At 52.9% G+C, this 25,000-nt stretch overlaps 2 protein-coding genes across 3 annotated transcripts in view; both read right to left on the reverse strand.

The window, feature by feature from the left end:
• Window positions 1-15,376, reverse strand: part of fat3a (FAT atypical cadherin 3a) — a 37,695-nt gene extending 22,319 nt beyond the window's left edge. The window contains exons 1-12 of the mRNA XM_076019842.1: window positions 15,260-15,376; window positions 10,019-13,345; window positions 9,549-9,875; window positions 9,079-9,140; window positions 7,280-7,594; window positions 6,701-6,914; window positions 5,803-5,871; window positions 4,777-4,925; window positions 4,097-4,372; window positions 3,109-3,319; window positions 267-2,995; window positions 1-76 (exon numbers count right to left, since the gene is read on the reverse strand). The exon at window positions 1-76 is cut by the window's left edge and continues 1,293 nt beyond it. Of these exons, the coding sequence (XP_075875957.1) occupies window positions 1-76; window positions 267-2,995; window positions 3,109-3,319; window positions 4,097-4,372; window positions 4,777-4,925; window positions 5,803-5,871; window positions 6,701-6,914; window positions 7,280-7,594; window positions 9,079-9,140; window positions 9,549-9,875; window positions 10,019-13,345; window positions 15,260-15,359 (7,855 nt within the window). The 5' untranslated portion in view covers window positions 15,360-15,376. The remainder of the gene's footprint in view (window positions 77-266; window positions 2,996-3,108; window positions 3,320-4,096; window positions 4,373-4,776; window positions 4,926-5,802; window positions 5,872-6,700; window positions 6,915-7,279; window positions 7,595-9,078; window positions 9,141-9,548; window positions 9,876-10,018; window positions 13,346-15,259) is intronic.
• A 524-nt stretch (window positions 15,377-15,900) lies between these two features.
• Window positions 15,901-25,000, reverse strand: part of nlrx1 (NLR family member X1) — a 12,730-nt gene continuing 3,630 nt past the window's right edge. The window contains exons 4-12 of one of the 2 annotated variants that reach the window (XM_076022509.1): window positions 23,476-23,869; window positions 22,127-22,358; window positions 20,531-21,695; window positions 19,321-19,504; window positions 17,884-17,979; window positions 17,242-17,517; window positions 16,900-17,095; window positions 16,588-16,713; window positions 15,901-16,037 (exon numbers count right to left, since the gene is read on the reverse strand). In XM_076022509.1, the coding sequence (XP_075878624.1) occupies window positions 16,591-16,713; window positions 16,900-17,095; window positions 17,242-17,517; window positions 17,884-17,979; window positions 19,321-19,504; window positions 20,531-21,695; window positions 22,127-22,358; window positions 23,476-23,869 (2,666 nt within the window). In that variant the 3' untranslated portion in view covers window positions 15,901-16,037; window positions 16,588-16,590. Of the gene's footprint in view, window positions 16,038-16,444; window positions 16,714-16,899; window positions 17,096-17,241; window positions 17,518-17,883; window positions 17,980-19,320; window positions 19,505-20,530; window positions 21,696-22,126; window positions 22,359-23,475; window positions 23,870-25,000 lie in introns of those variants that run through there. The other variant, XM_076022506.1, reaches the window with a different exon arrangement.

The raw sequence follows: 25,000 nt of genomic DNA on the forward strand, positions 1-25,000 counted from the left end.
TGAATCTGTCCACGTTGTTGACGATAGAGTAAACAACGTGACCGTCCTGTCCGGGATCAGCGTCTGTGGCCTTGATCTGGGGAACAGGACACAAGCACAAACAGGAAGTGCAGTCAACAATGACACAAAGCACAAAAAGGAAGTGCAGTCAACAATGACACAAAGCACAAACAGGAAGTGCAGTCAACAATGACACAAGCACAAACAGGAAGTACAGTCAACAATGACACAAGCACAAACAGGAAGTGCAGTTCCACATCGTTTACCTCAACAACTTTGGTTCCCACTGGAGAATTCTCTTTCACTTCTGCCACGTACACGTTCTGCTCAAACACCGGAGCGTAGAGGTTGGCACAGCGCACTGTGACCAGAACCTGTGCGGTGCTGGTGAAGACCCGGTCCGACACGGAGACGTACAGACTGTAGAACGGCTCCATTCTTTGCTTGTGGTGGCTTGACAGAGTGAGAACTCCGCTCTTTCTATCGACGACAAACAGCATCCTCTCGTTGCCCGAAACGATGCTGTACTCCAACTCGTCGACGTCTGAGCCGTCGGCGTCCGAGGCCTGGACGCAGGTCACAAAGTGACCTCGAGGGGCCAGCTCGTCGACGTGCGCTTCGTAGATCAGCTGGTTGAAAACTGGAGGGTTGTCGTTGATGTCGGTGACCGCGACCGCGACCGAGACTTCGCTGCTCAGCGCCGGGAAGCCGTTGTCCGTGGCCCTCACGGTGAAGACGTACCTCTGGACCAGCTCGTGGTCCAGCGCGCGGGCCGTGAGAATCAAGCCACTGCTGCTGTCAATGTGAAAGTGGTCTGCGCCGTTTGTCCCGCCGGACAGGATTTGGTAGCGGACCACGTTGTTCCTGACGGAGTCCTCGTCGGTCGCGACGACCCGGAGCGCTGGAGTGCCGATGGTTGACGTTTCTGACAGGACCGCCCTGTACAGCGCTTCCTGAAAGACGGGGGGGTTGTCGTTCACATCTTGGACCTGAAGGTCGACACTGACCTCTGCGTGAGCACCGGTCAGTGAGTCCGTGGCCCTGACGCTCAGGTGGTGGGACGACGCTGTTTCGTAGTCCAGGGGATGGATGACGCTCAAGACTCCGGTGTTGAAACCAACGTCAAACTGAACAGACGGGTCCCCGTCAATAATGGTGTAGATGATGTTCTGGCCTCTGGGACTGGAGGCGTTGATGCCGAGGATGGGCGTGTGCACCAACACGTCTTCATTGACGACGCTGGAGTAGAAGGACTTGTCGAAGGCCGGCATTGCTTTGTTGACCACAGAGATTGGGAACTCTGCGACGGACGAGAGAGGCGGATTACCGCCGTCGGTAGCGGAAACCAGCATGTGGAAGTCCACATTGCACAGGTCAGACTCGAAAGCTCTCCTCAGGGTGAGACTGCCCGTTTGTTGGTGGATCTCAAAGTGGCCGTAGTCATTTCCGAGGGAGTACGAGACCTCCCCATTAACACCTTTGTCCTTGTCTACCGCCATCACCCTGCAAATCAAGGATCCCGGTTTAGCATCGACTTGAACCGCTGCATAATAGGGAAGTCCGACAAACACAGGGACATTGTCGTTGGCGTCCTCGACTTGGACCGAGACTAAAACTCTGGCTACGTGCAGGTGGTCGAGCTCCCTTCTCGCCTCGACGACCAGTTCGTAGGAGTCTTTCTCCTCTCGGTCAAACGGGAACCCGGTGGTTTGGATCACTCCAGAAGTGGGGCGGATCTGAAAATAGTTGCGGCCATTCAACAAAGAGTATCTCAATGGTTCGTTCAAACGGTTGCCTACAGCATTGACGACCGCCACCGTGGTGATATCCGACAAGTTCTCCGGTATCGTCGATGAGTAAACGCTTTGGACGAATCTGAGACCCGAGTCCAGAGCTTGTTTCACAAAGATGCTCACCAAAGCTGTGCTGGAAAATTTACCGTCTGAAACTTTGACAGTGAAGTGGAAATGTTGCTTGGAAAAGTTGCTGTGTTTGACCGCGATGACTCCACTGGAAGGGTTAATGGCAAAGTCCTCCAGTGCTCCCTCAGTGAAGGAGTAGGTGAGGTCGGCGGAGACGTCTCTATCGGGATCCGTGGCCGAAACCCGCAGAGCTTCGACGCCCTCGTACGTGGGGAACAGCAGCACGGTTTCATAGGCCGTCTGGGTGAAACACGGCGGGGAATCGTTGGTGTCGATCACTCGTATGGTGACTTCAGTCGGACTGTCTGCCGTCAGCTGGGGCCGACCACTGTCCGTCACGTGAACGTGGAAGCGGAAGCTCTTGTGCGTCTCGTGGTCCAGATTGGCGACTGTTCGAATTAAGCCGGTTCTCGAGTCTATTGAAAAGAACTCTTTCGCTTCCTCCTCAACCACTTGATAGAGCAGCAGTCCGTTGAGGTTGCTGTCAGCGTCGGTAGCCTTGACGACCAGCGGTGAGTCGTCTGCGTTCAGTACAATGCTACCGACCGGTGCTGCCTCGCTCACGCTTCCAGAATAGAGGAGCTGTTTGAAAACGGGCCAGTTGTCGTTCTCGTCCTTGACTTGAATCAATAAAGTTGCGTTTGACAGCGCACCGGCCATATTGACGGCCTGGACTATCAGCGCGTATGACGCCACGCTCTCAAAATCCAGGGAGCGGTGGGTCGTAACCACGCCGCTGTACTGGTTTATTCTGAAGGCGGAGTCAGCGTTGCCCTGCTTGAATTCGTACGTGAGGGTGGACTTGCTGACTGCGCTGACGACGGCAACGGACGTGCCCGCCGTGGCGTACTCTGTGACCTCAGCGTGGTACACGGGCTGAGAGAACTTTGGGGCGGCGTCGTCGGGGACGGTGACGGAGATGTGCACCGACGCGGTGCTGGACAAGGGAGGGGAACCGCCGTCGGTGGCTCTGACGGTCAGCGCGTATCGAGCCGCCCTGGACAAGTCCAGGTCGTGGGCGACGCTGATAGAACCCGTGTGTGGCTCGATGTGAAAGGCGTCTCCGTTGTTTCCTGTTTGAAAAACAAGTGAGAAAGTCGTGACTTTTAATTTAGATGAGAACAAAAAAAAAAAGTAATCTTGAAAAGGTTGGGTTAGGGTTAGGGTTAAGGGTTAGGGTGCCCACCAGAATCAATGGAGTAGTGCAGCTGTGCATTCTTCCCTTTGTCTTTGTCCACTGCAGTGACCCAGACCACGGCCGAGCCCACTGCTGCCGACTCGTACACGGTTCCCGTGTACGCAGCGCTGGTGAACAGAGGCACGTGGTCGTTCCTGTCCTCCACTTCGATGAGCACACGAGCCAAATTCATCCTGAACGGGAATTCTTGGTCCTGCACCTTTAAATGATAAAACGTAAACGTAAACAACCGTCAACCTTCAGAATCATCGTAGCAACAACAACATGAAAGAGTGCCCGTGATGAAGCACAGTGGAAGGTCATTTTACTTCGAGTCACTCTGGGCAGAAAAACAAATGAGTCACCACGGGATTCCTACGGTGGCCCTGAAGGCTCACAGACAAAACACAAACTCCACAACACACTGGACCAAATACTGCTGACGAGAAGCATCAAAGGTTTGTCTGTATCACAGTGTCTCCTGTCCACAGTCCTACCGTGCAACCCCTGTGTACCCTGTATAACCTGTGTACCCTGTGTACCCCTGTATAACCTGTGTACCCTGTATACCCTCTGTACCCTGTATACCCTGTGTACCCTGTGTACCCCTGTATAACCTGTGTACCCCTGTATAACCTGTGTACCCTGTATACCCTGTATACCCTGTGTACCCTGCGTACCCCTGTGTACCCTGTATACCCTGTGTACCCTGTGTACCCTGCGTACCCCTGTGTACCCTGTATACCCTGTATAACCTGTGTACCCTGTGTACCCTGTATACCCTGTATAACCTGTATAACCTGTGTACCCTGTGTACCCTGGAAGCTCACAGATCAAGACAAACCCCCACAAGGCAACGCAGAGTGTGTGAAGAATTGTTCCTGGGAACCAAAATTGGTGAAATATTCAGCGACATTCCTAAAATAATCACAAGTTAACAAGCAACCAGTGAGATTAAACACGCAGGAGGCTCAGAATGAGAATGAGCCGGACCCACCATGACGGTCAGGATGTGCTGGACGCAGGCCTCGCGGTCCAGCGGCTGACTAGTGGAGATGGTCCCCAGACTGGGGTGAATACGGAAGAGGTTCAAGCTGCTGGGGTCGATGGAGCTTTGCAGAGAGAACTTCAGACGGTGGTGCCCATCCAGGTCAGAAGCCACAACCTGGAGGACCTCCGTGTCTGGTTGCAAGTCTTCAGAAACAGTGACTTCGTAGGTGGGCTGGGAGAAGACAGGAGGATTGTCGTTGTTGTCCACCACCGTGATATAAACCTGGAACACGAGGAAGGACAGCAGGAGACATGAGGGCCGGACTGGTGCTGATTGGATGGAGCTGCACTGCTGCACACACCGGAGGCGGAGCTTCTAAATTAACACCGGGTGAGGTTTTCTCCGACCCCTCCTCAACAGGACTCTCTTGGTCAGACCCTGGGTTGACCCAGACCCACACTGAGAGCCACCGGGGCAGCGGCTCAACCTGATCCAAAACATGGAACAAGCCCCCGGACACCAGGCCTCACTTTCTAAAGACTCGCTTCTCCACATGATCAACCACCCCACCCCACCCCCACCCCCACCCCATACACACACACACACACACACACACACCATCCAACTGTACCTCCTCTCACTCCCAGACACACAGACAGACACACACAGACAGACACACACTGTACCTGTGTGTATGCAGTGTTGCTTCCGTCAGTGGCCTGCAGTGTGAGGTTGTATGAAGAGCACTGCTCAGCATCCAGGCTCCTGGCAGTGACGATGGTCCCCGCAGCAGCAGCAGCAGCAGCAGCAGCAGTTCCATCATCACTGGTTCCACCTACTGCACAGAGACACGCAAAGAGAAAACAACATGTAGTAATAAAAACTGTGTATTTAATAATGATTGTGTTCCAGAGCAGAAGAGCCCTGACGTTGAATCATGTGACTGTGCATCCGTGTTCGTCGTCTCCAATAAGATCACAGGTTACACCATCACGTATCCATGGTACCATCCCGTATCCATGGTACCATCCCGTATCCATGGTACCATCACATATCCATGGTTGCTCTCATGTCCATTTGTCTGAGATGTGTGAATCCATGCATCTGCTTTCCTGCAATACAGCAGCGGTCCAGCAGGTGGCAGCAGGCGTTTAATTTTTCATTTATTATCTATTTATTTCTACTGTTCTATTTTGCTTATCCCAATTTATTCATTGTATTATTAAGACTGTATTTCTTAAATATTTGTGAGTATGATTTTTATTTTACATTGTGATTTATTTAATGTTATTTCTGGTCCCCTAAAGCAACGACTAATTTGGCCACAGTTTGGAAGAACCACACAGCATGCAAAGGCAAGTGGTGTTTCCACTGGATATTTGAAGGCTATGCTGGGTGGACTCCCACCCAGTAGGGGGCGCTGTAGGGGTCAGCATAGCTCCCCTCGGGGGAATATTATATTATAATATATATGGAAATATTCAATTTAAATGCTTAAATCTGCGGATTTTTCAGCACTCAATATTAGCCAGTGGAGTGTGTGTGTGTGTGTGTGTGTGTGTGTGTGTGTGTGTGTGTGTGTGTGTGTGTGTGTGTGTGTGTGGGAGGGGGGGGCACTACACTGGTATTGGTCAAGCCACAAGTCAGTCCAACAGCAGCTCATTGTCTGGTCATGAAGAAGCTGTGAGCAAGGTGGATGAGGTTCTTCCTACCTTCCAGTGAACAGTTCCTGGTACATGGGTTTGGTAGAACGTAGAACACCTCACGAGACGACCTGGGAGCTTCAGGGGGAGAGAGAGAGAGAGGGAGAGAGAGGGGGGGGGGAGACAGAGGAGGGGGGAGGGGGGAGAGAGAGAAGAGGGAGGGGGGAGGGAGAGAGAGGGGGGGAGATAGAGGGAGAGAGAGAGAGGGGTGGAGAGAGATGGGGGAGAGAGGGAGAGAGAGAGAGGGGGAGAGAGCGAGAGAGAGAGGGGGGAGAGGGAGAGAGCGAGAGAGAGAGGGGGGAGAGGGAGAGAGAGAGAGGGAGAGGAGGAGAGATAGAGGGGGGAGAGAGAGAGAGAGAGGGGGGAGAGAGAGAGAGGGGGAGAGACAGAATGAGACGAAGCCCTCCAGAATGAAGTGATCAGGAAGAGAGGAACACAGATGACCAGGATGGTGGATGGATGGTTGGATGATGGATGGATGGATGATGGTTGGGTGATGGATGGATGGTGGTTGGGTGATGGTTGGGTGATGGATGGATGATGGATGGATGGTTGGATGATGGATGGATGGTGGTTGGGTGATGGATGGATGATGGATGGATGGTTGGATGATGGATGATGGATGGATGGATGATGGTTGGGTGATGGATGATGGATGGATGGATGATGGTTGGGTGAAGGATGGATGATGGATGGGTGGTTGGATGATGGATGGATGATGGATGCTGGTTGGATGATGGATGGATGATGGTTGGGTGATGGTTGGGTGATGGATGGATGATGGATGATGGTTGGATGATGGATGATGGATGGATGGATGATGGTTGGGTGATGGATGGATGATGGATGGATGATGGATGGATGTTGACTCCATCCTCTTCAACCAGTGTCCAACACTGCATTTTACCGGTGAAGTCGAGCCAGAACCGTGCAGAACTCTGTGTCAGCGAGACCACGCCCACCACCGCCGCCACGCTGCTGTTCTCCATGACGGTGAAGTTGTAGAAGGGCTCCTGGAAAGCCAGTGGGCGGAGCCTGGAGGGAGGAGGCTGCCGGATGGATTCCAGGTGCAGCTGAGCGGTGGAAGACTTTGGGGGAGAACCGGCGTCCACGGCTCTGATCTGCAGAGGAAGCACAGGAGTACGGCTGCACTGCAACCACCGAGTGTGTAGAAGCAAAGCACAGAAACTCAGCCTGGGTTTGGTGGAGCGTTTCATTGTGACCGGCTTCAACTGTGCCTTACTTGTGAGGGACGTGTGTGTGTGTGTGTTTGTGTGTGTGTATGTGTGTGTACGTTATTAATATCATAACTTTACAGATGAAACGTCAGTTCTTGTTTTTGGAGTTTGTCAAATAATTTCCCTTGAAAAATGCCACTTTTGTGTGTGTTTTTCTTCTTTGTGGCACATTCTGGAATGACGTGATCGTTACTTTTGGAGCGACTCAGAAAACTACGGTACTTATGTGTACATGCACACGCCCCTACAGTCAGAATGTGGTAGTTTCCCGCAGCCGAGGCCTTTCGCGAGAACACGACTCCGCTCCGGGCGTCGATGGAGAACCTCCCCTCGTGGTTCCCGTCCACGATGCCGTAGGAGAGCCGAGCGTTGGAGCCTTCGTCCGGGTCGAAGGCCGACACCCTGAACAAGGCCTCGGCCTTCCTCCTTCGCTCTCTCTCCGCTACCTGGACCTTGTAGACCTGCTGGGAGAAGACGGGCTGGTTGTCGTTCTGGTCCAGGACTCGGACCATCGCCCAGGCGGTGCTGTGTCTCGGACTTTCGCCGCCATCTGACACCAGAACCTGCAGAACAGAGGTGGAGTTGAAGGAATTCAACGCCGTGAGTGAGCGGTGGCTTTGGTTGCAACCGCTGTCTATTTCATTCCTTTCTATATTCTATCTTCTATCTTCTAGATTCTATCTTCTAGATTCTAGATTCTATCTTCTAGATTCTATCTTCTATCTTCTAGATTCTATCTTCTATCTTCTAGGTTCTATCTTCTAGATTCTATCTTCTATCTTCTAGATTCTATCTTCTAGATTCTAGATTCTATCTTCTAGATTCTAGATTCTAGATTCTATCTTCTAGATTCTATCTTCTAGATTCTATCTTCTATCTTCTAGGTTCTATCTTCTAGATTCTATCTTCTATCTTCTATCTTCTATCTTCTATCTTCTGTCTTCTATCTTCTATATTCTATCTTCTATCTTCTATATTCTATCTTCACTCTCCACACCAGGGCGGGACGCTTGTCAACATTTGCTGAGCTCCTGTATGATGGCACATTCACTGCTTGATTTCAATGTTTAGATTCTTCATTGAGTTAAAAGAAAACAATGAGACGCCAACATTCCCAACATTCCCAACATTCCTGAGTGAAAGGAGGCAGAAATAAGAATCTTTTTTAACAATAATAATACTAACTACTAATAATACTAACTACTAATAATACTACTATAATACTAACTACTAATAATACTAACTACTAACGACTACTAACTACTAATAAAACTACTTCTACTATTAATTCTACTCTTGGTCCATTTTGCCTTCCATACTTCAACAAACCAAAACATCTGACAGCATTCTGATTATTTTTCATGACAGTCAGAGAAAAACACATTTCTTCAACTTTCTGGCTTTTATTGTTCTTTTAAACTTAATATTGATCTGGATTCTTTGCTTTCTTTGTTCAGATGATTCCTTAAACTGATTCCCAATCACTTTGGTTCTGAATCATCTCGTATCCTTTAAATCCTACTTGCTCTCTTTTTTAAAATCTACCTTAAATACTGGGTTCCAGTACCTGAAACACTATTTGTATTCATACGTATGTAAAGCCTTTACCAAAATAAAAGTCATAACTCAAGCAAAATATTGCACACTGGAGCTTTACTGGGCCCTGAACAGGGTTAGCACGAGGGTTTCCAGGCCAGTTAGGGTTAGGGTTAGGCTGCGATTGACTCAGTTTAGGGTTGGGGTTAGGGTTTCCAGGGCTAGGGTTAGGCCTAGGGTTGGGGTTAGGGTTTCCAGGGCTAGGGTTAGGCCTAGGGTTGGGGTTAGGGTTTCCAGGCCTAGGGTTAGGCCCAGGGTTAGGGTTAGGGTTGGAGTTAGGCTGCAATTGACTCAGTTAGGGTTAGGGTTAGGGTTAGGGTTTCCAGGCCTTTCCAGAACAACATTAAAAACAATCACAAAACCTTGAAGGTTTTTTGGATTGTTGTTCTCTCCTAGAACGAGTGCACACACACACACACACACACACACACACAAGCACACAGTGCCGCACCTCCAACATGTGCTCCATTTGTTGCTCACGATCCAGTTTTCTGGAGGTTGTGGTGATGAGACCTGTGAGGGAAAACAGACCAATCAGCATACAGATTGATGAAAATCATTACACAACATAAAGAAAGCCTAAAATCTCAAGTTGAACATCAGGAATAGAAACAAACACTCACAACAAACACTCACACGCACAATAAGACTTGAATGATCGACTGTGATGTCACTTTTAAAGATGGGACAGCTCGATAGATAGATGGATGGATGGATAGATGGATAAATAGATAGATGGATGATAGATGGATGGATAGATGGATAGATAGATAGATAGATAGATGATAGATGGATGGATAGATAGATAGATAGGTGATAGATGGATAGATAGATGGATAGATAGATGGATAGATAGATAGATAGATAGATAGATAGATAGATAGATAGAATGAACAAATCACAAGAATCCCTCCTCCTTACCAGTCTGACTGTTGATGGAGAAGAAGTTGTGGGCGTTCCCACTGACGATGCGATAGCTGAGCCGGTCTGCAGAGGTCGGAGGCATTGGGCCGTCTGGGTCTTGCGCTTGGATTCGAACCACAGACACGTCCGGGGGAGAGTTCTCCAGCACCGCCGGCCAATACAGCGGCTCTGAAGTCAGCGGCGCGTTGTCGTTCACGTCCTCCACCTGGACGAAGACCTCCAGGGTGGCACACTGGGGAACCACGCCTCGGTCTGTGGCGTAGACCGTGAGCCAGTAGGAGTCCTTGGTCTCGCGATCCAGCACGTCGGTGGTGTAGATCGTCCCTGACACAGAGAGACACAGTGGTCCACCATCACTGCCGATGGACTCTCAGGTTCCTGAGCCTGGAACCCTGACAGCAGGACCTGCAGGTTGAGGGTCTTTGACCAAACACTGGCTGTAAATTCACCGTTAAAACTTAACACACCTGTTCCTTCGTCGATGGCAAACAACCCGAGCCCGGTTCCGTCGTGAATGGAGTACTGGATTTCACCGTCTTTGCCCGAGTCCTCGTCGCTAGCGGAGACCTGCACCACGGTAGTTCCGATGCTGGAGTTCTCTCTGACCAGTCCCGTCACAGCGAAGTCGGTGAAGTACGGAGCCCGGAGGTTTTCGTTCACATCCACGACCTCGACCTCCACATGAGTGACGGAGAGAAGAGACACGGGCTTGCCCCTGTCCTTAGCCTTGACTGTGAGGTTGTAGAACTGCTGGCTCTCGTAGTCCAGTTCCTTCATCAGGCGAATGACTCCACTGGCCTTGTCGATCTCAAACCACCCACTGTAGTCACTGGCGAGGGAGAACCTGACCTGACCTCCCAACCCCAAGTCTGGGTCCTGGGTTTCAAGCCAAGCCACAACGGTCCCTACAGGGAGGTCCTCGCGAGCCCTGGCTTTGTAAACGCTGGGAATGAAGCGGGGGGGGCAGTCGTTCACGTCCTGCAGTATGACCTTTAAAGTAGTGATGGTGAACTTTTGTCTTCCCGGTTCTGCCCGGTCGCGGGCTTCAATCTTCAGACTAAAAGCAGAAACAAACTCCCTGTCCAATTGCCCGGCGACATGAACCACCCCGTTTGTGGAGTTGATGCCAAAATGGGTCGTTCTGGTGAGGATGGAATACAGGATCTCCCCGTTGGCTCCGAGGTCTTTGTCGGTGGCGCCGACCTGAATGACCTCCTTGCCTATGGCCGTGTTTTCAGGGACGACCACAGTGTAGCCTCCGCTTTGCAGAAACAGGGGTGCGTTGTCATTGGCGTCCTGAACGTGAACGGTCAGCAGGTGCCAAGCAGACTTTGACGGAAGGCCGAGGTCGTTGACGGTGACGTTGAGGACGTAGCGGTCCCTCTTCTCCCTGTCGAGGGGCAAGAAGACGCTCACCAGGCCGCTCTCCATGTCGATGGTGAAGCAGCTGTCGGTGTTTCCGCTCGAAATGGAGAACACGATTTGACCGTTGAAACCTGCGTCGCTGTCGTAGGCGTCGACCTTGTAAACGCTGGAACCGACCTTCAGGTCTTCTCGCACGGCGACGTCCGCGGGGAAACCCGCCACAAACTGCGGCGGCTGCCGATTGGTGGAAAAAATGTCGATGAAATCTTCCTCCGGTTTGGGTTTGGCGGTAAATCTCGACTTTTTCATCAACTTCTCGGCCAACTTCTGAGCGACCCTCGTCTCCTCGCAGCGGACGCCCTGCGTCTGCACGGGTTCTCCCGGAGCCACGGAAATGTTAACAAACACCGGGTCAGAGAGGTTCTCCCCGTCCGTGGCGGTGATCCTCAGACTGAAGGCGCCGCTCTGTGGACCAGCTGTGGCTAAAGAGCGCCGGAGAGTGAGCGCCCCGGAATCCGCGTCGAGGTCAAAGTAGTCCAACTCGTTCCCGGAGACGATTTTGTACTTGACCGGAGCCAAGTCGTCGATGTCGATGGCAGACATCGTTGTGAGGACTCGGCGGACCTGAAAGTCCCTGGAAACGACTCCGCGGCAGGCGAGCTTCTCGAACGCCGGGGGATTGTCGTTGACGTTGTCCAGGTGGACGGTGACGTTGACTTCGCTCTCTCGCCTGTAGGGGGACCCCCAGTCCGACGCTCGGACGGCAAACTCGAAGCTCTCCGACGATTCAAAGTCCAACTCCTGCGCCGTGCTGACGACGCCTGAAAATTGATTGATGATGAAGGGAAGCGGCTCGGGGCTGGAGATGCTGTACGTGATGTAGCCGTTTTCTCCCTGGTCCTTGTCCAGTGCGGACACCGCGAGCACGCTCGTCCCCACCGGGACGCTCTCGCTGACCGACGCCGCGTAGGAGTCGCGAGAAAAAGACGGCGTGTTGTCGTTGGCGTCCTGAACGGCTACGCAGACTCTGACCCGAAGCTCGCTGGAGATTTCCTCGACTTCGAGGTTGAAGATGCTTTGCGTCTCTTGAGTGAGCCACCTGGTGGTGCTAATCACTCCCTTCACGCTGTTGATTTGAAAAAAGAGAGAGTCTGCGGAAGGCTTCAACCTGTACTCTGCGTTCCGAGGCTCTGGTTTCATTTCCACCGCCAGCACGATCGTGCCTGGCGGGGAAAATTCATTCAAAGAAACTTCGTACAGTTCTTGGTCAAACTTGGCTTCGGTTCGCTCGCCGGCCTTCTCCGTGACGTGGATCACGTGGGTCTCGGAGACTCTCTGCGGAGTTCCTCTGTCTTTAGCCTGCAGCGTCAGGTTGAAGCCGTCGGGATGAGCGTCCCAGCTAATCGGCTTTGCCGCCGTGACCGTAAATTCGTTCCCGTCGGACCTGTTGACAGAGAACACGCCTATCGGATCTACAATCACGACGGAGTCTATTTCTCCGTTTAAGCCCCGGTCCGCGTCCTCGACGGTGACCACCGCATACACGGGGTTGGGACGGCGCGTCAGAGGATCGCGCACTACCACGTCCATTAGCGGCGCGTGTCTATTGGCGCGCTCCACGCGGACAAACAGCTTGGCCGTGCTGCTGACTCCGTTGTTTCCGTACAGCTTCGTGCCGCGGTCGACGGCCAGGATCTCCAAGTCGTACCGCTCGCGTTCATCCGCGTTGAGCTTCCCGCTCAGGAAGACGACTCCGCTGGTCGGGTGCACCGCAAACAGCTCCACTCGGTCCTTGAAGAAGTAGTAAAACTCGCCATTGGGCCCGACGTCTGCATCCGTGGCGGTCACCTGCGCTATGCTTGCCCTGAGGGGCGTGTCCTCCGTGATGGTGACCGAGTACGTGGTCGGCGAGAACAAGGGCCGCAGGTCGTTCATGTCCAACACCTGGACATGGACTTTGGCCCACGCTTCGAGGAGGGCGTCGCCCTTGACGGCAGCTTTCACCGTCAGCACGTAGTGGTCCTGGATCTCTCGGTTCAGGATGGCAGCGTTGCCGCCTTTAGTCCGTATGCGCAAGAAACAGAAGTCACCCACGACGTGTTCCTCCGCCTTGAACAGTCCTTCCTCGTCCCCGGACGTGATTCTGAAACGGATCTCCCAGGACCTCTGCGTCAAGCTGATCCCCATCTTGGCTTGACCCTTGAGGTAGGTGCGGGCCGCTGAGTTTTCGTAGACGGTTGCGTAATACACGGCCCCGGTGAAACTGAACCGAGGACTGTACGGGGGTGCTCCCCTCACGTCCTGGCCACGGCAGGACAGCGGTCCGGATAGCAGAAGATGAGAGAGCAGGATGAGGCCAAGGGACAGGGCTCCTCTCTCTCCTCTCCGTCCCCCCCCCATCCTCACATCCATCCCAACATCACTGCGTCCTGCAACAGAGAGACAGGAGAGAACAAAGGCACCGTCAACAAACCGTGGTGGACGTCATTCACAGAGGAATCATTGCCGGGACTGAGGGGTCGCTTTAGAGAACCTCAGAGAAGCTTAGAGAACCTTAGAGAACCTCAGAGAACCTTAGAGAAGCTTAGAGAACCTTACAGAACCTCAGAGAACCTTACAGAACCTTACAGAACCTTACAGAACCTCTGAGTCAACAGGAGGAAGCGCGTCACCAGGCCAAAGCCCTCAAACACAGGCACCCCGACCGCGTTAGAAAACTCTCTTCTCTTGATCTTTGCATATGAAGACAATGAGTGGCCAGCCAATCAGCAGGGGGGCGGCAGCCATTGGCTCGTTCTGGCTTGATGTTCAGGGTTGTGGATTGCAGGGTTTGACTGGAAGGCGTCAGCTCAGAGCAGGATCAGCCGTTCTACCAACTGGGCTCCAGAGACCTGGGCTCCAGACTGACAGACACTCTGGAGTCCAGGTCTCTGGAGCCCAGGTCTCTGGAGCCCAGGTCTCCACCTGGCTGACCACAGTCAGTTTGCTGGAGCCAAACACAGAAGACCACAACTTTTCCAGTGGTTACAATATGAGGAGTTCAGCGCAGGAACGTTTAATCAAATGACGGTACTGAAAGGTGCCAGAGGGGGAGCCGGAGCAGCAGCAGGTAGACGGAGCGTTAGTGAGCCCCCACATAGGAGGAAACAACATAACAGGTTGCTGGAATGTCATGGAAAATGAAGCAAAGCAAAGTTGCAACCACATCAGTGTCTTTGAAGCCCCAGCAGGGTGTTCAGCTCTTAGAACCACCCAGAACCACCCAGAACCACATAGAACCACCAGGGTGTTCAGCTCTTTATTGAAATGACTCTGGAAACATGGAGGAGACAGCTGTTTGATGATTGACTGGCTGGCTGACTGACTGACTGACTGACTGACTGACTGGCTGGCTGGCTGGCTGGCTGACTGACTGACTGACTGACTTGACTGACTGGCTGGCTGGCTGGCTGGCTGACTGACTGACTGGCTGACTGGCTGGCTGGCTGGCTGACTGACTGACTGGCTGACTGGCTGACTGGCTGGCTGGCTGACTATTAATCTAATTTCTTCAAGTTTTGAATGAAGGGCCGGATTAAAAAGTTTAACGGGCCGCATATGGGCCCAGGATCGTAGTTTGCCCATACCTGCTCGAGAGCCGCTAGTTGAGCCTTAGGGGGAAGAATGTGGGAATAATAATAATAATAATAATAATAAGAAGAAGAAGAAGAAGAAGAAGAAGAAGAAGAAGAAGAATATGTAATAGGAATAAGCGGGTATAGAAGGTGAATGAATGAATGAAGAATACATATTTTAGTCAAAACTAGAATTAAAGCTATTAGCACTAACTAGCTAACTGAAGGGACACAGAGCAGCACCTATTCTGATTGATTGATTGATTGATTGATTGATCATCAACACACGTGGTGCCGCCTGTTTGTTTTACCTGGAACCTTCACTATGCTATCAGCTGTGACAGGCTAACTCGTTAGCTCCGCCTGTTGCCGTAAAGACGCCCCACTGACGTGACGACGTGACATGTTCGGATCTCATGTCGCACGCACGCACACACACACACACACACACACACACACACACCGCCGCTCATTAGCAGTCTGCAGCAGCAGCAGCAGCAGATGTTGGAACGACATCGCAATGATGACGTCACGATGTTCTCCCGGTTCTATTTCGTCTTCGTGAGAACATTGCGAGTGAAAATACGAGACGTCAAAACACACACACACACACACACACACACACACACACACACACACACACGAGTCGCCGCGCGACGTCACATCCCATCCTTCGCATCAATATCAGCACGAGAATCATCGATACGATCGATATCACCGCGGACTCACGCACGCGGTTCTTCTTTCGGAGGTCCAGGGACGGAAAATCCCGCTGCTGTTGCGATGAATCCGTCGTCCAAGCGGCGGGTCGCGGTCCGCTCGCATCCATGTGTCTCCTCTGCGCTCTTCTCCCACTGGCTGTTCCCGCAGCCTCCCTCCGCCCTCCTCCTCCTCGCGCTCACACTGCTGCTGCTGATGCTGATGCTGCTGCTGCAACCAGGCCGGCGCGCTCACGGCAAGGAGCGGGAGCGCGCATACCTGCTGTCTCCAAACCCTGCTTGGAAGTTTTGGCGGTGAAGTTTTTATTTATTGTTTAATACCACAACTCCCAGAATGCTGTGCTGCTCCGGCAGGAAAGCTTGTTGACATTACGACAATATTGCGATGACATCACGGCTTCATTATTGATTTTAAATTCAAAGTAAATCACGAGGCTGCGAGTAGAAAAAGAGCGTTGGATTTTTTTTTTTATTGACATTTGAATTTTTTTCATGCGGTTCTAATGTGAGACGTGACCCAGCAGAGGTCCAGCGGTTGGTTCTGGTTGGTTCTGCTCACTCACACTGGTTGCTGAAGGTCCAAACGTGGAGAGGCTCAGAAAATCACACCAGAGCAAAGCAACAAAATGTTTTCAGCACGCCTGAAGGTTCTGTTCACTCAGAACTGGGCTGGTTGGACCTCCAGTCGCACCGGAAGCAACAGGACCACATCTGGATCTGATGGTCCTTCAACACATCCAGCTGCTGCTGCTGCTGCTGCTGCCTGGATGAGTTGAACTCAACTCAACCTGTCACCCAAAACAGAAGAAGAAGAAGAAGAAGAAGAAGCAGAAGAAGAAGAAGAAGAAGAAGAGTGAACGAGAGATTTCAATAACGAGCTAAACACCCTGGTGGTTCTGGGAGGTTCTAGATGGTTCTGGATGGTTCTGGGAGGTTGGTTTACTTTACAACTTCCCCATTCCTCTATTGGCCCTCTATTATGATGATGATGATGGTGGTGGTGATGATGATGATGATGATGGTGATGATGGTGGTGGTGGTGATGATGATGGTGGTGGTGATGGTGGTGGTGGTGATGATGATGATGGTGGTGGTGGTGGTGATGATGATGATGATGGTGGTGGTGATGATGATGATGATGATGATGGTGGTGATGGTGGTGATGATGGTGATGATGATGGTGGTGGTGATGGTGATGATGGTGGTGGTGGTGGTGATGGTGATGGTGATGGTGATGGTGATGGTGATGATGATGATGATGATGATGGTGGTGGTGGTGATGATGATGATGATGGTGGTGGTGATGGTGGTGATGATGATGATGGTGATGAAGATGACCTGTTAACTGTCTTCCTGGAGCTTCTTCAGCGCCTGATGAACGGACGTCTCCACCCAGTGGAGGCGGAGCCTCTTCAGGAAGCTGCGCTGCTGTTGACGCCCCAGCTGCAGCTCTTTGAGGAACACCTGTTCAGGTACAAGGTGACAACAGGTGCATCAGACTCTGTGCATAATGTGCAGCAGTGTGGAGCAGTCGAGGGGGCGGGGGGGTAGGTCTTTGTGACGGTCCAGGATCCAGCAGTAGAATCTCTGCTAATATTTGGCCTTTTACTTTGAAAGTGTGATGGATTCCCAAACAGCGGCTCGCAGTACCTGGAGCTGCCGTCTGACACGGTCCTGGTTGCTGGACGTCGTGTTCTCCTGGATCCTTCTGAGGACCAGGTTCCAGTTCTCCGAGACCTCTGAGCCCTCCAGGAGCGAAGACAAGACCCTGAGGCTGCTGCTGCTGCTGCTGCTGCTGCTGCGGCCTCCTGGAACGCCCCCCTCAGAGAATGGGTTCAGGTACAAGCTGCAGGGGAGAAGTTGTTGGATGGATTTGAGTGTCACAGTCATGACGGTGGCTCCTTGCAGAACCTTTACTACCGATCGCAGCAGAACAGAAGCAGTGGCTGCTCAGCCAATCACAGTGCAGCGATGCGGGGAGCAGATTCTCACTGCACAGTGTGGAGGGTGGGGTGGTTCCTGCAGGCGTCCACCAGAGCCAGAGCTCCGGTGTCCGTGAGGTCATTGAAGGCCACGTTGAGCTCCTGGAGCGGCCACAGCTGCTGCTGCTGCTGCTGCTGCTGCTCCAGCCCCTCGGCCAGCTCCACCGCCCCCTGGTCCCTTAGGCCAGTGTGGAAAAGGCCCAGGTGGGTCAGGGACTGGTTGTCCGACAGCGCCCCCATCAGGGCCGAGACGCCACTCACCAACAAAGAAGGATTGTCAGAAATGCTGAGAGAGAAACAAACAAACAAACAAACAAACAACAAACTCCGGTCATTTCTGAACTTGTGAAAACTCACACAGGTCATGAACTCTCAATGCAGTTCCACATCTGGCAGACAGAGGGCGCCAGTGAGGCGAACGCTCACTCAGTAATTCTACAGACATGACTTGAAAAAATGTGCAAAAGACCTCAACGGTGCAAGCTGCAACTGAAACTACACAACTGAAACTACACAACTGAAACTACATGTAGTTGCAACTGAAACTACATGCAGCTGCAACTGGTTGCAATTGTGAACAAACTCCACATGGTGGTGTAGTTGTTTGCCAGGTTGTCTGTTGCGCCACCTGTAGTGCGGTCAGTGGTCTTACTTCAGACGCCGCGTGTGTCTGAACGCAGGCTGAAGGAAGCCCAGCAGGTCTGGAGTCAGCAGACAGGAGGACAGGTCCAGTTCCTCCAGGTGGTACCTGGGAGGTGAGGGAGACTTTCAGTGATGGTGCCGGTGCTGGTCGGGCCCAGTGAGAGGACAAACAGCACCACTGCAATCATAAGTGGAAAAGATTGGCAAAGACCTTCTATACATAGACCTTCTATATATAGACCTTCTATACGTAGACCTTCTATACATAGACCTTCTATACGTAGACCTTCTATACGTAGACCTTCTATACATAGACCTTCTATACGTAGACCTTCTATAAGTAGACCTTCTATACATAGACCTTCTATGGAGGGATGAGGGATGGAGGGATGGGCGATGGAGGGATGGAGGGATGAGGAATGGAGGGATGAAGGGATGGAGGGATTGAGGGATGAGGAATGGAGGGATGGAGGGATGAGGGATTGAGAGATGGAGGGATGAAGGATGGAGGGATGGGCGATGGAGGGATGAGGGATGGAGGGATGGAGGGATGAAGGGATGGGCGATGGAGGGATGGAGGGATGGGCGATGGAGGGATGGAGGGATGAGGGATGGAGGGATGGAGGGATGAGGGATGAGGGATAGAGGGATGAGGAATGGAGGGATTGAGGGATGAGGGATGGAGGAATGAGGGATGAGGGATGGGCGATGGAGGGATGAGGGATGGAGGGATGGAGGGATGAGGGATGACGGATGAGGGATGGAGGGGATGAGGAATGGAGGGATGGAGGGATGAGGGATGGAGGGATGGGCGATGGAGGGATGAGGGATGAGGGATGGAGGGATGAGGGATAGAGGGATGAGGGATGGAGGTATGGAGGGATTGAGGGATGGAGGAATGAGGGATGGAGGGATGAGGGATGGAGGGATGGGCGATGGAGGGATGAGGGATTGAGGAATGGAGGGATGGAGGGATGAGGGATTGAGGGATGGAGGGATGAGGGATGGAGGGATGGAGGATGGAGGGATGGGCGATGGAGGGATGTAGGGATGGAGGGATGGGCGATGGAGGGATGGGCGATGGAGGGATGGAGGGATGAGGGATGGAGGAATGAGGGATGGAGGGATGAGGGATGGAGGGATGGAGGGATGGAGGGATTGAGGGATGAGGGATGGAGGAATGAGGGATGGAGGGATGAGGGATGGAGGGATTGAGGGATGGAGGGATGAGGGATGGAGGGATGGGCGATGGAGGGATGGAGGGATGGGCGATGGAGGGATTGAGGGATGGAGGGATGAGGGATGGAGGGATGAGGGATAGAGGGATGAGGGATGAGGAATGGAGGGATGGAGGGATGGAGGGATGAGGAATGGAGGGATGGAGGGATGAGGGATGGAGGGATGTCTCCCTCTCTCTCTCCCTCTCTCTCTCTCGCCCTCCGCTCACCTTGCAGGTGTGCACGACAGCACCGAACCCACGATGAAACACTTGAGCGGCGTCATGCGGACGTTGCTGAGCCGGACGGTTCTGACCGAGGCCAGAACCTCGGCAGTCAGCCTGGGGTTCTGAAACTCGTACAACAGAACCAGCAGATCCATCTGCTCCTCTGGTGGTTGTGGTTTGCTGAGCTCTGGAAATAAAGCAGTGGGGGGGGGGGGGGGGGGTGGACAAATCATCTATCAGTCGATCTTCTGTCTCTCCTCATCCAGGAAGTCCCAGGAGACCCCGAGGCTCTCCAGAGGGTCCCAGGTCTTCCTGAAGACCCCGAGGCTCTCCAGAGGGTCCCAGGTCTTCCTGAAGACCTTGAGGCTCTCCAGAGGGTCCCAGGTCTTCCTGAAGACCTTGAGGCTCTCCAGAGGGTCCCAGGTCTTCCTGAAGACCCCGAGGCTCTCCAGAGGGTCCCAGGTCTTCCTGAAGGTGGCGCTCAACCTTCAGGAAGACCTGGGACCGTCTGGACTTCAGGAAGCTCAACCTTCATCCAAGAGGACGACTGGCGGCTCGTTGGCCAAAGAACCAGAACTGAGAGCTCCTGATTGGCTGGGAGATGAGGACTATTTATTTTATTTTACACAGTAGCGGTGTAAAGATGAAGCGGTTGGAACGGGTCATCGGTCTGTGATGTTTGAGATCCGAGTGCATCGGTTGATGGAGCCCTGGATCGCTAAAGATCGCTAAAGTAAAAACAAGCACTTGGGGTTAAATTGTCCATTTGTATTGAATCGCACTGAACCGGATCGGATCCGAACGGTACCAAATCATCAACTCTTCTTTATGAATCGTCCCTGAATCGGATCGTAGCTTGTGAATCGAGATTTGAATCGGATCGCTTTGTGAGTGACAGATTCACACCAACAGACAGTGTTCAACACCTTAGAGCTCAGGAGGCACTTTGCCTTTGGAATGCTAATGCTAATCTTGGCTAAACTGAACACTTGGACACGGTTGCATTGTGCAAAGTGTTTGGGTTTGGTGTTCCAGGTCTATTGCTGCAGCACTGCGTTCCATGTGGAGTGCATGAATCATAGCGTGTAATGTTGTTGCAAGCTTGTTCATGATAGCATCACATCATTGGCTTGTTAAATAATCATAGCAACAGAAAACCTCAAGGAGGCGCTCAGGAGCCACTGAGTCTTTCCAGCGAAGACACTTTGGTTACCTCGCACCAGGAACTTCCTCAGGACTCGCGTGATCTGGGACACGGAGCTGCTGGGGACGTTGCAGCCGAGCTGCTGGAGAAGACTGCGGTTCCCATAATGCAACAGCCCGCCCATGAAGATGGGATAGAGTTCGAACGGCTGCCCGCTCCTGCGCCGCTCCGGGTCCGGGCCGTGGACCCCCAGCAGGCCGTGCTCCACCTGGTCCAGGACGTCCTCGTTGAAGCTGTCTTCGCTCCGGAACATCTCCGCCGCCATGGTCCTGGCGATCCTGCCCCTGTTGCTGGCCTTGATCCTCTGGTAGAGCGCGGGGAAGAGCTTGAGCAGGTTGAAGACGGCAAAGAGCCGCAGGGGGGCGAACTTTGAGAGGACGGCGGCAAGGGCGTTGACGTCCTCACCGGCCTTGCCGATGGTGACGGAGACCTGCTGGGTGAGCTTCTCTAAAGGGGACTTGTTCTCTCCCAAGACCACGTAGAGGGCGGCCAGGTACTCCTGCATCGCTGGAACTGCGAAGACGTAGCACCGCTCATCCCCCTCGCCGGGGTTCTCCCTCGAGCGCTCTGGACTTTCCACGCAGGGGGCCAGGAAGAAGTCCAGCACGTCCGTGCGGAACACGGCCAGCTGGTGGAGGTCCTCGGCCGTCTTGGTCTTCCCCCCGACCCACTGCTCCAGCTCCTCCTCTGAGAACCGGGTGCGTTTGTGCGTCACCCCGTCGAATGCCAGCTTCCCGACGGTCCGAACCACGTACGGCATCAACGACCCGGTCCCGGTCCCCGTCCCCCCAGTGCCCAGCACCTCGCCGCCAAAGTTCAGCCTGAGGAAACTGGTGTAGACGCCCGTCAGCGTGCGGATGGGGGCCTGGAGGTCGGTGAAGCGGAGAAAGTGCAGCGTTGCACACGTGAGCCAGCAGTAGGACGGCAGGAAGCAGGCGGCGGAGAGCTGGCTCCGCCCCCGCAGGCTGGCGTAGAGCTGCTCCAGCAGCCTGTGAGCCTCGCCGGGGGCCTCGCCGGGGGCCCGGGGCCCCCCAGCTCGCTGCAGCAGGCGGCTGGCAAAGTATCCCCGCTGCTGCTCCGCATCCATGAAGCCACAGACCTGTGCGTAGCGGCTCACGCACTTGGTAGGGATGCGGTCCACGGCAGACAGCCTGGTGGTCACCAGGACGCTGGCCTGAGGAGTCAGAGGAGACAGAGAAGCAGAGTGCAAGGTCTGTAGGTGGCGCTGTCCAGTCTGTGAAGCCCCGTGTTCACACGTGAAGGTGAAACTGAGTGAGATTTGCAGCGAGTCTGAAGTCTTAAACGCAAACTGGAACACGGTGACGTTTCGTCCGAGCTTATTTTTTGCAAATTGCAAAGATGGGCGGAGCTTGAGGAGTTCAGACGGCTGCTGCTGCTGCTGCTGCTGCTGGACCAGCGAGCTTCCAGGGGAGGCTCTTCATCAGTGCAGCTACGGTAGGTTAGCATAGCGGACAGCTAATCAGCCTGTTGTTGTTCATTCTATTGTTATTAAGACAACTTTCAACAAGGTCGAAGGTCAAAGTCCCAGCGACTGTCACATCCTGAAGGATGCAAAATCTCCTCCCCGCATTTAACTCATCATACCTCGGGCAGCAGGTACTTCCTCAGCAGGTTGACCACCACCACGCTCGGAGCCAGAGCCTCGTCCGGGTCGCTGCAGAGCTCCGCCCCTCCGATTCGGAAGTCCAGTTGGATTTTCTCCATCCCGTTGAAGAGGAAGAGCACCTGCTGGGCCTGGCGTCCTTCACCACTCAGGAGCGGATGCTTCCTGAGGTGGTGGTACTTTCTGCTCACCAGGTCTCTGAGAGACGCTGCTCTGTGTAGAGGATAGAAGGTGTTTCACTGAGTGCACGCAGTGAAGACGGAGCTGCAGCAGCCACAGTGCGAATGAATTTACTTTCCATCGAGATATCGTGAGGGATGCACCGGGTATCGTGCCGATACCGGGGTGGAGGACTCTGATCGCACTCGTGAAGTACGTGCGGGTACTACGACACTGATAGCAGTTGTGTATGTATGTACATGACAACTGTGTTCAATGTGTGTTTGTACTGCAGAAAAACCTGTTCAAGAAAAACACGTTGAGGAATGTTGTTGAAATAACAAAGTAAGTAAAGTGTGATGGACTGATCAAGTACTCAGTCTTGGTATCTGTGAGTCATCAAGTACTCAGTCTTGGTATCTGTGAGTTATCAAGTACTCAATACTTTCGACTCGCTCTGTGAAAAAGTGGCCTGAGTGCATCCCCAGTTATTGTTAGCAGCATTCAGAAACATTACAAGCAATTGAATTTGAGCAGCAGGATTTACTGTCTAGACCAGGTGTGCGCAAACTACGGCCCGGGGTCCATGTGCGGCCTGCTAAGCTTTTTAATTCGGCCCTTAAGCCGAACTTGAAGAAATGATATGAAGAGTAAAGAGTTATGAAAATAACTGTGTTTCCTCCAGGTTTCCAGTTTCAATAAAGAGCTAAATAACCTGGTGGTTCTGGAGGCTTCTGGGTAATTCTAGGTGGTTCTGGGTGGTTCTTAGAGTAAAACACCCTGGTGGTCTAGGTGGCTCTGAGTGGTTCTGGGTGGTTATAGATGGTTCTGGATGGTCCAGAGAGGTTCTGGGTGGTTCTAAGAGCTAAACACCCCAGTGGTCTAGGTGGTTCTGGGTGGTTCTAAGAGCTAAACCCCCTGGTGGGGCTTCAGAGACTCTGACTTGGTTGCAGCTTTGCTTCATTTTCCAGTGACTTTCCAGCAACATGTTTCCTCCATGGTGTCCCAGGATGGATTGTTTCCTCCTATGAGGCGGCTCACCACAACACTGCATCCATCTGCTGCTGCTCCGCTACCCCCCTCTGGCCCATTTTACAACTCACTATGGCCCCACCAGTCACACAGTGTGCCCACCACCTGGTCCAGCGCCCAGTAGCACCTGGTCACCTACTTGGCCAGCTGTGCGAGGTCCTCGCAGGAGAAAGGGATCAGCAGGCTGAAGTGGGTCAGGGATTTCCCACGGCACCAGTCCAGCACCAGTTTTCGGAACACGGTACTTTTCCCAGTTCCGACGGCCCCGTACAGGACCACGTTGACCCCTTGACCCCGGTCCTGGGCCTGGGCGGGCTCAAAGAGCTGCTCCAGACTCACAGAGGGACTGAGCTGGTTCCTGGCGTGGGGGGAGGAGCCTAGCAGCCCGGCGTGGTCCTCGGGCCTCCGCTCCAGGATGAGGGGCTCCACCTGCATGGCCTCTGGGCTCAGGCAGCCTCCGAACTGGGCCTCCTCGCGGGGAAGGTGGCTGAACCACAGCAGCAGCTTCCTTCTGTGCAGCTCCAGGGGTTTTTCTGGAAGGCACAACAAGGATCTCACTTCTTACGTGCTGCGTCTTTCTCCTTTTGGAGTTCATTTGGAGCAAAAAGCAAACATTGAAACATAAAGCATGAGGTTGATGGAAGAACTGCGGGAAACAAAAGCACCAATGACAGTGCAGCTTCATCTCCAGCTGCTGCGTTTGACTGCACAGCGCAATGAAGCCGGGTGTCTATGACCAATGTTGTCGTACTGGAGGTTGGTCTCGGTCTCCAGACCACTTCAGAGTCTGAGTCTGGTCTGGAACTCGGAGGCATTCTTACTTCGTCTGGTCTCAGTCTGGAACCGGGTTGACTGACTCTGGGGTTTTTGATCCAGACCAGTGGAGACTCAGCCAATAACACTGTAATAACGCTGTAATAACGCTGTAATAACACACTGTAATAACGCTGTAATAACACGCTGTAATAACGCTGTAATAACGCTGTAATAACAGAAAAAGAATGTCGGTGTCGGTGAACACCAGGCTGAGACTTGTACAGTCGGTGAAACGGTGAAAAGTCACCAGTCTGCTTGATTTGCCTCAGCCTGCTGTGAATGCAACCCAACACTGTGATCCACCACACTGCTTTTCCCCGCGTCAGGTTGTTGCTGGTGGCAACCACACAGACTGCGACCTCGGTCCTGACCTCGGAAGCTGTTGCACCGGGTACCGAGAGGTAGCTGTACAGCACCGGGCCCGAGCTACGCTGGTTGTGACGGGCCCTGTCCACATGCCAGTGTGTGGACCCGCTCCTGAATGGACTCTTGTTGGACGGGAGGTCGAGGTCACCTGGTGTTTCTTACAAAGTGCAACTTTTTGTTTTGTTTTTTTAGTCAAACTCAAAACTCCCCTGAATCATTTTTTCCTTTCTTTTTTTTTTCTAGGCTGCAACAGCATTTGTTGAGCCTGCGCTCCACATGGAGGCCGTCACGGAGTGAGGTTCCCCCTGCTGCCACGGGAACTTTAACACAAAGATTCATACACTGACACAGGCATGCTACTTTCTTCATTCATTCATTCATTTTTCTTTCAGACCTCCAGCCGCAGGGCCGAGCCGGACCAGAGTGGTGTTGTCAGCATGGAACAGGGCTCTGATTGGCTGAGTCTGGACCAAAGACCAGAA

Source organism: Nelusetta ayraudi, unplaced genomic scaffold (genome assembly GCF_046127955.1).
Source record: "Nelusetta ayraudi isolate G7.1 ecotype Tasmania unplaced genomic scaffold, CSIRO-AGI_Nayr_v1 ptg000011l, whole genome shotgun sequence".
Lineage (NCBI taxonomy): Eukaryota > Metazoa > Chordata > Actinopteri > Tetraodontiformes > Monacanthidae > Nelusetta > Nelusetta ayraudi.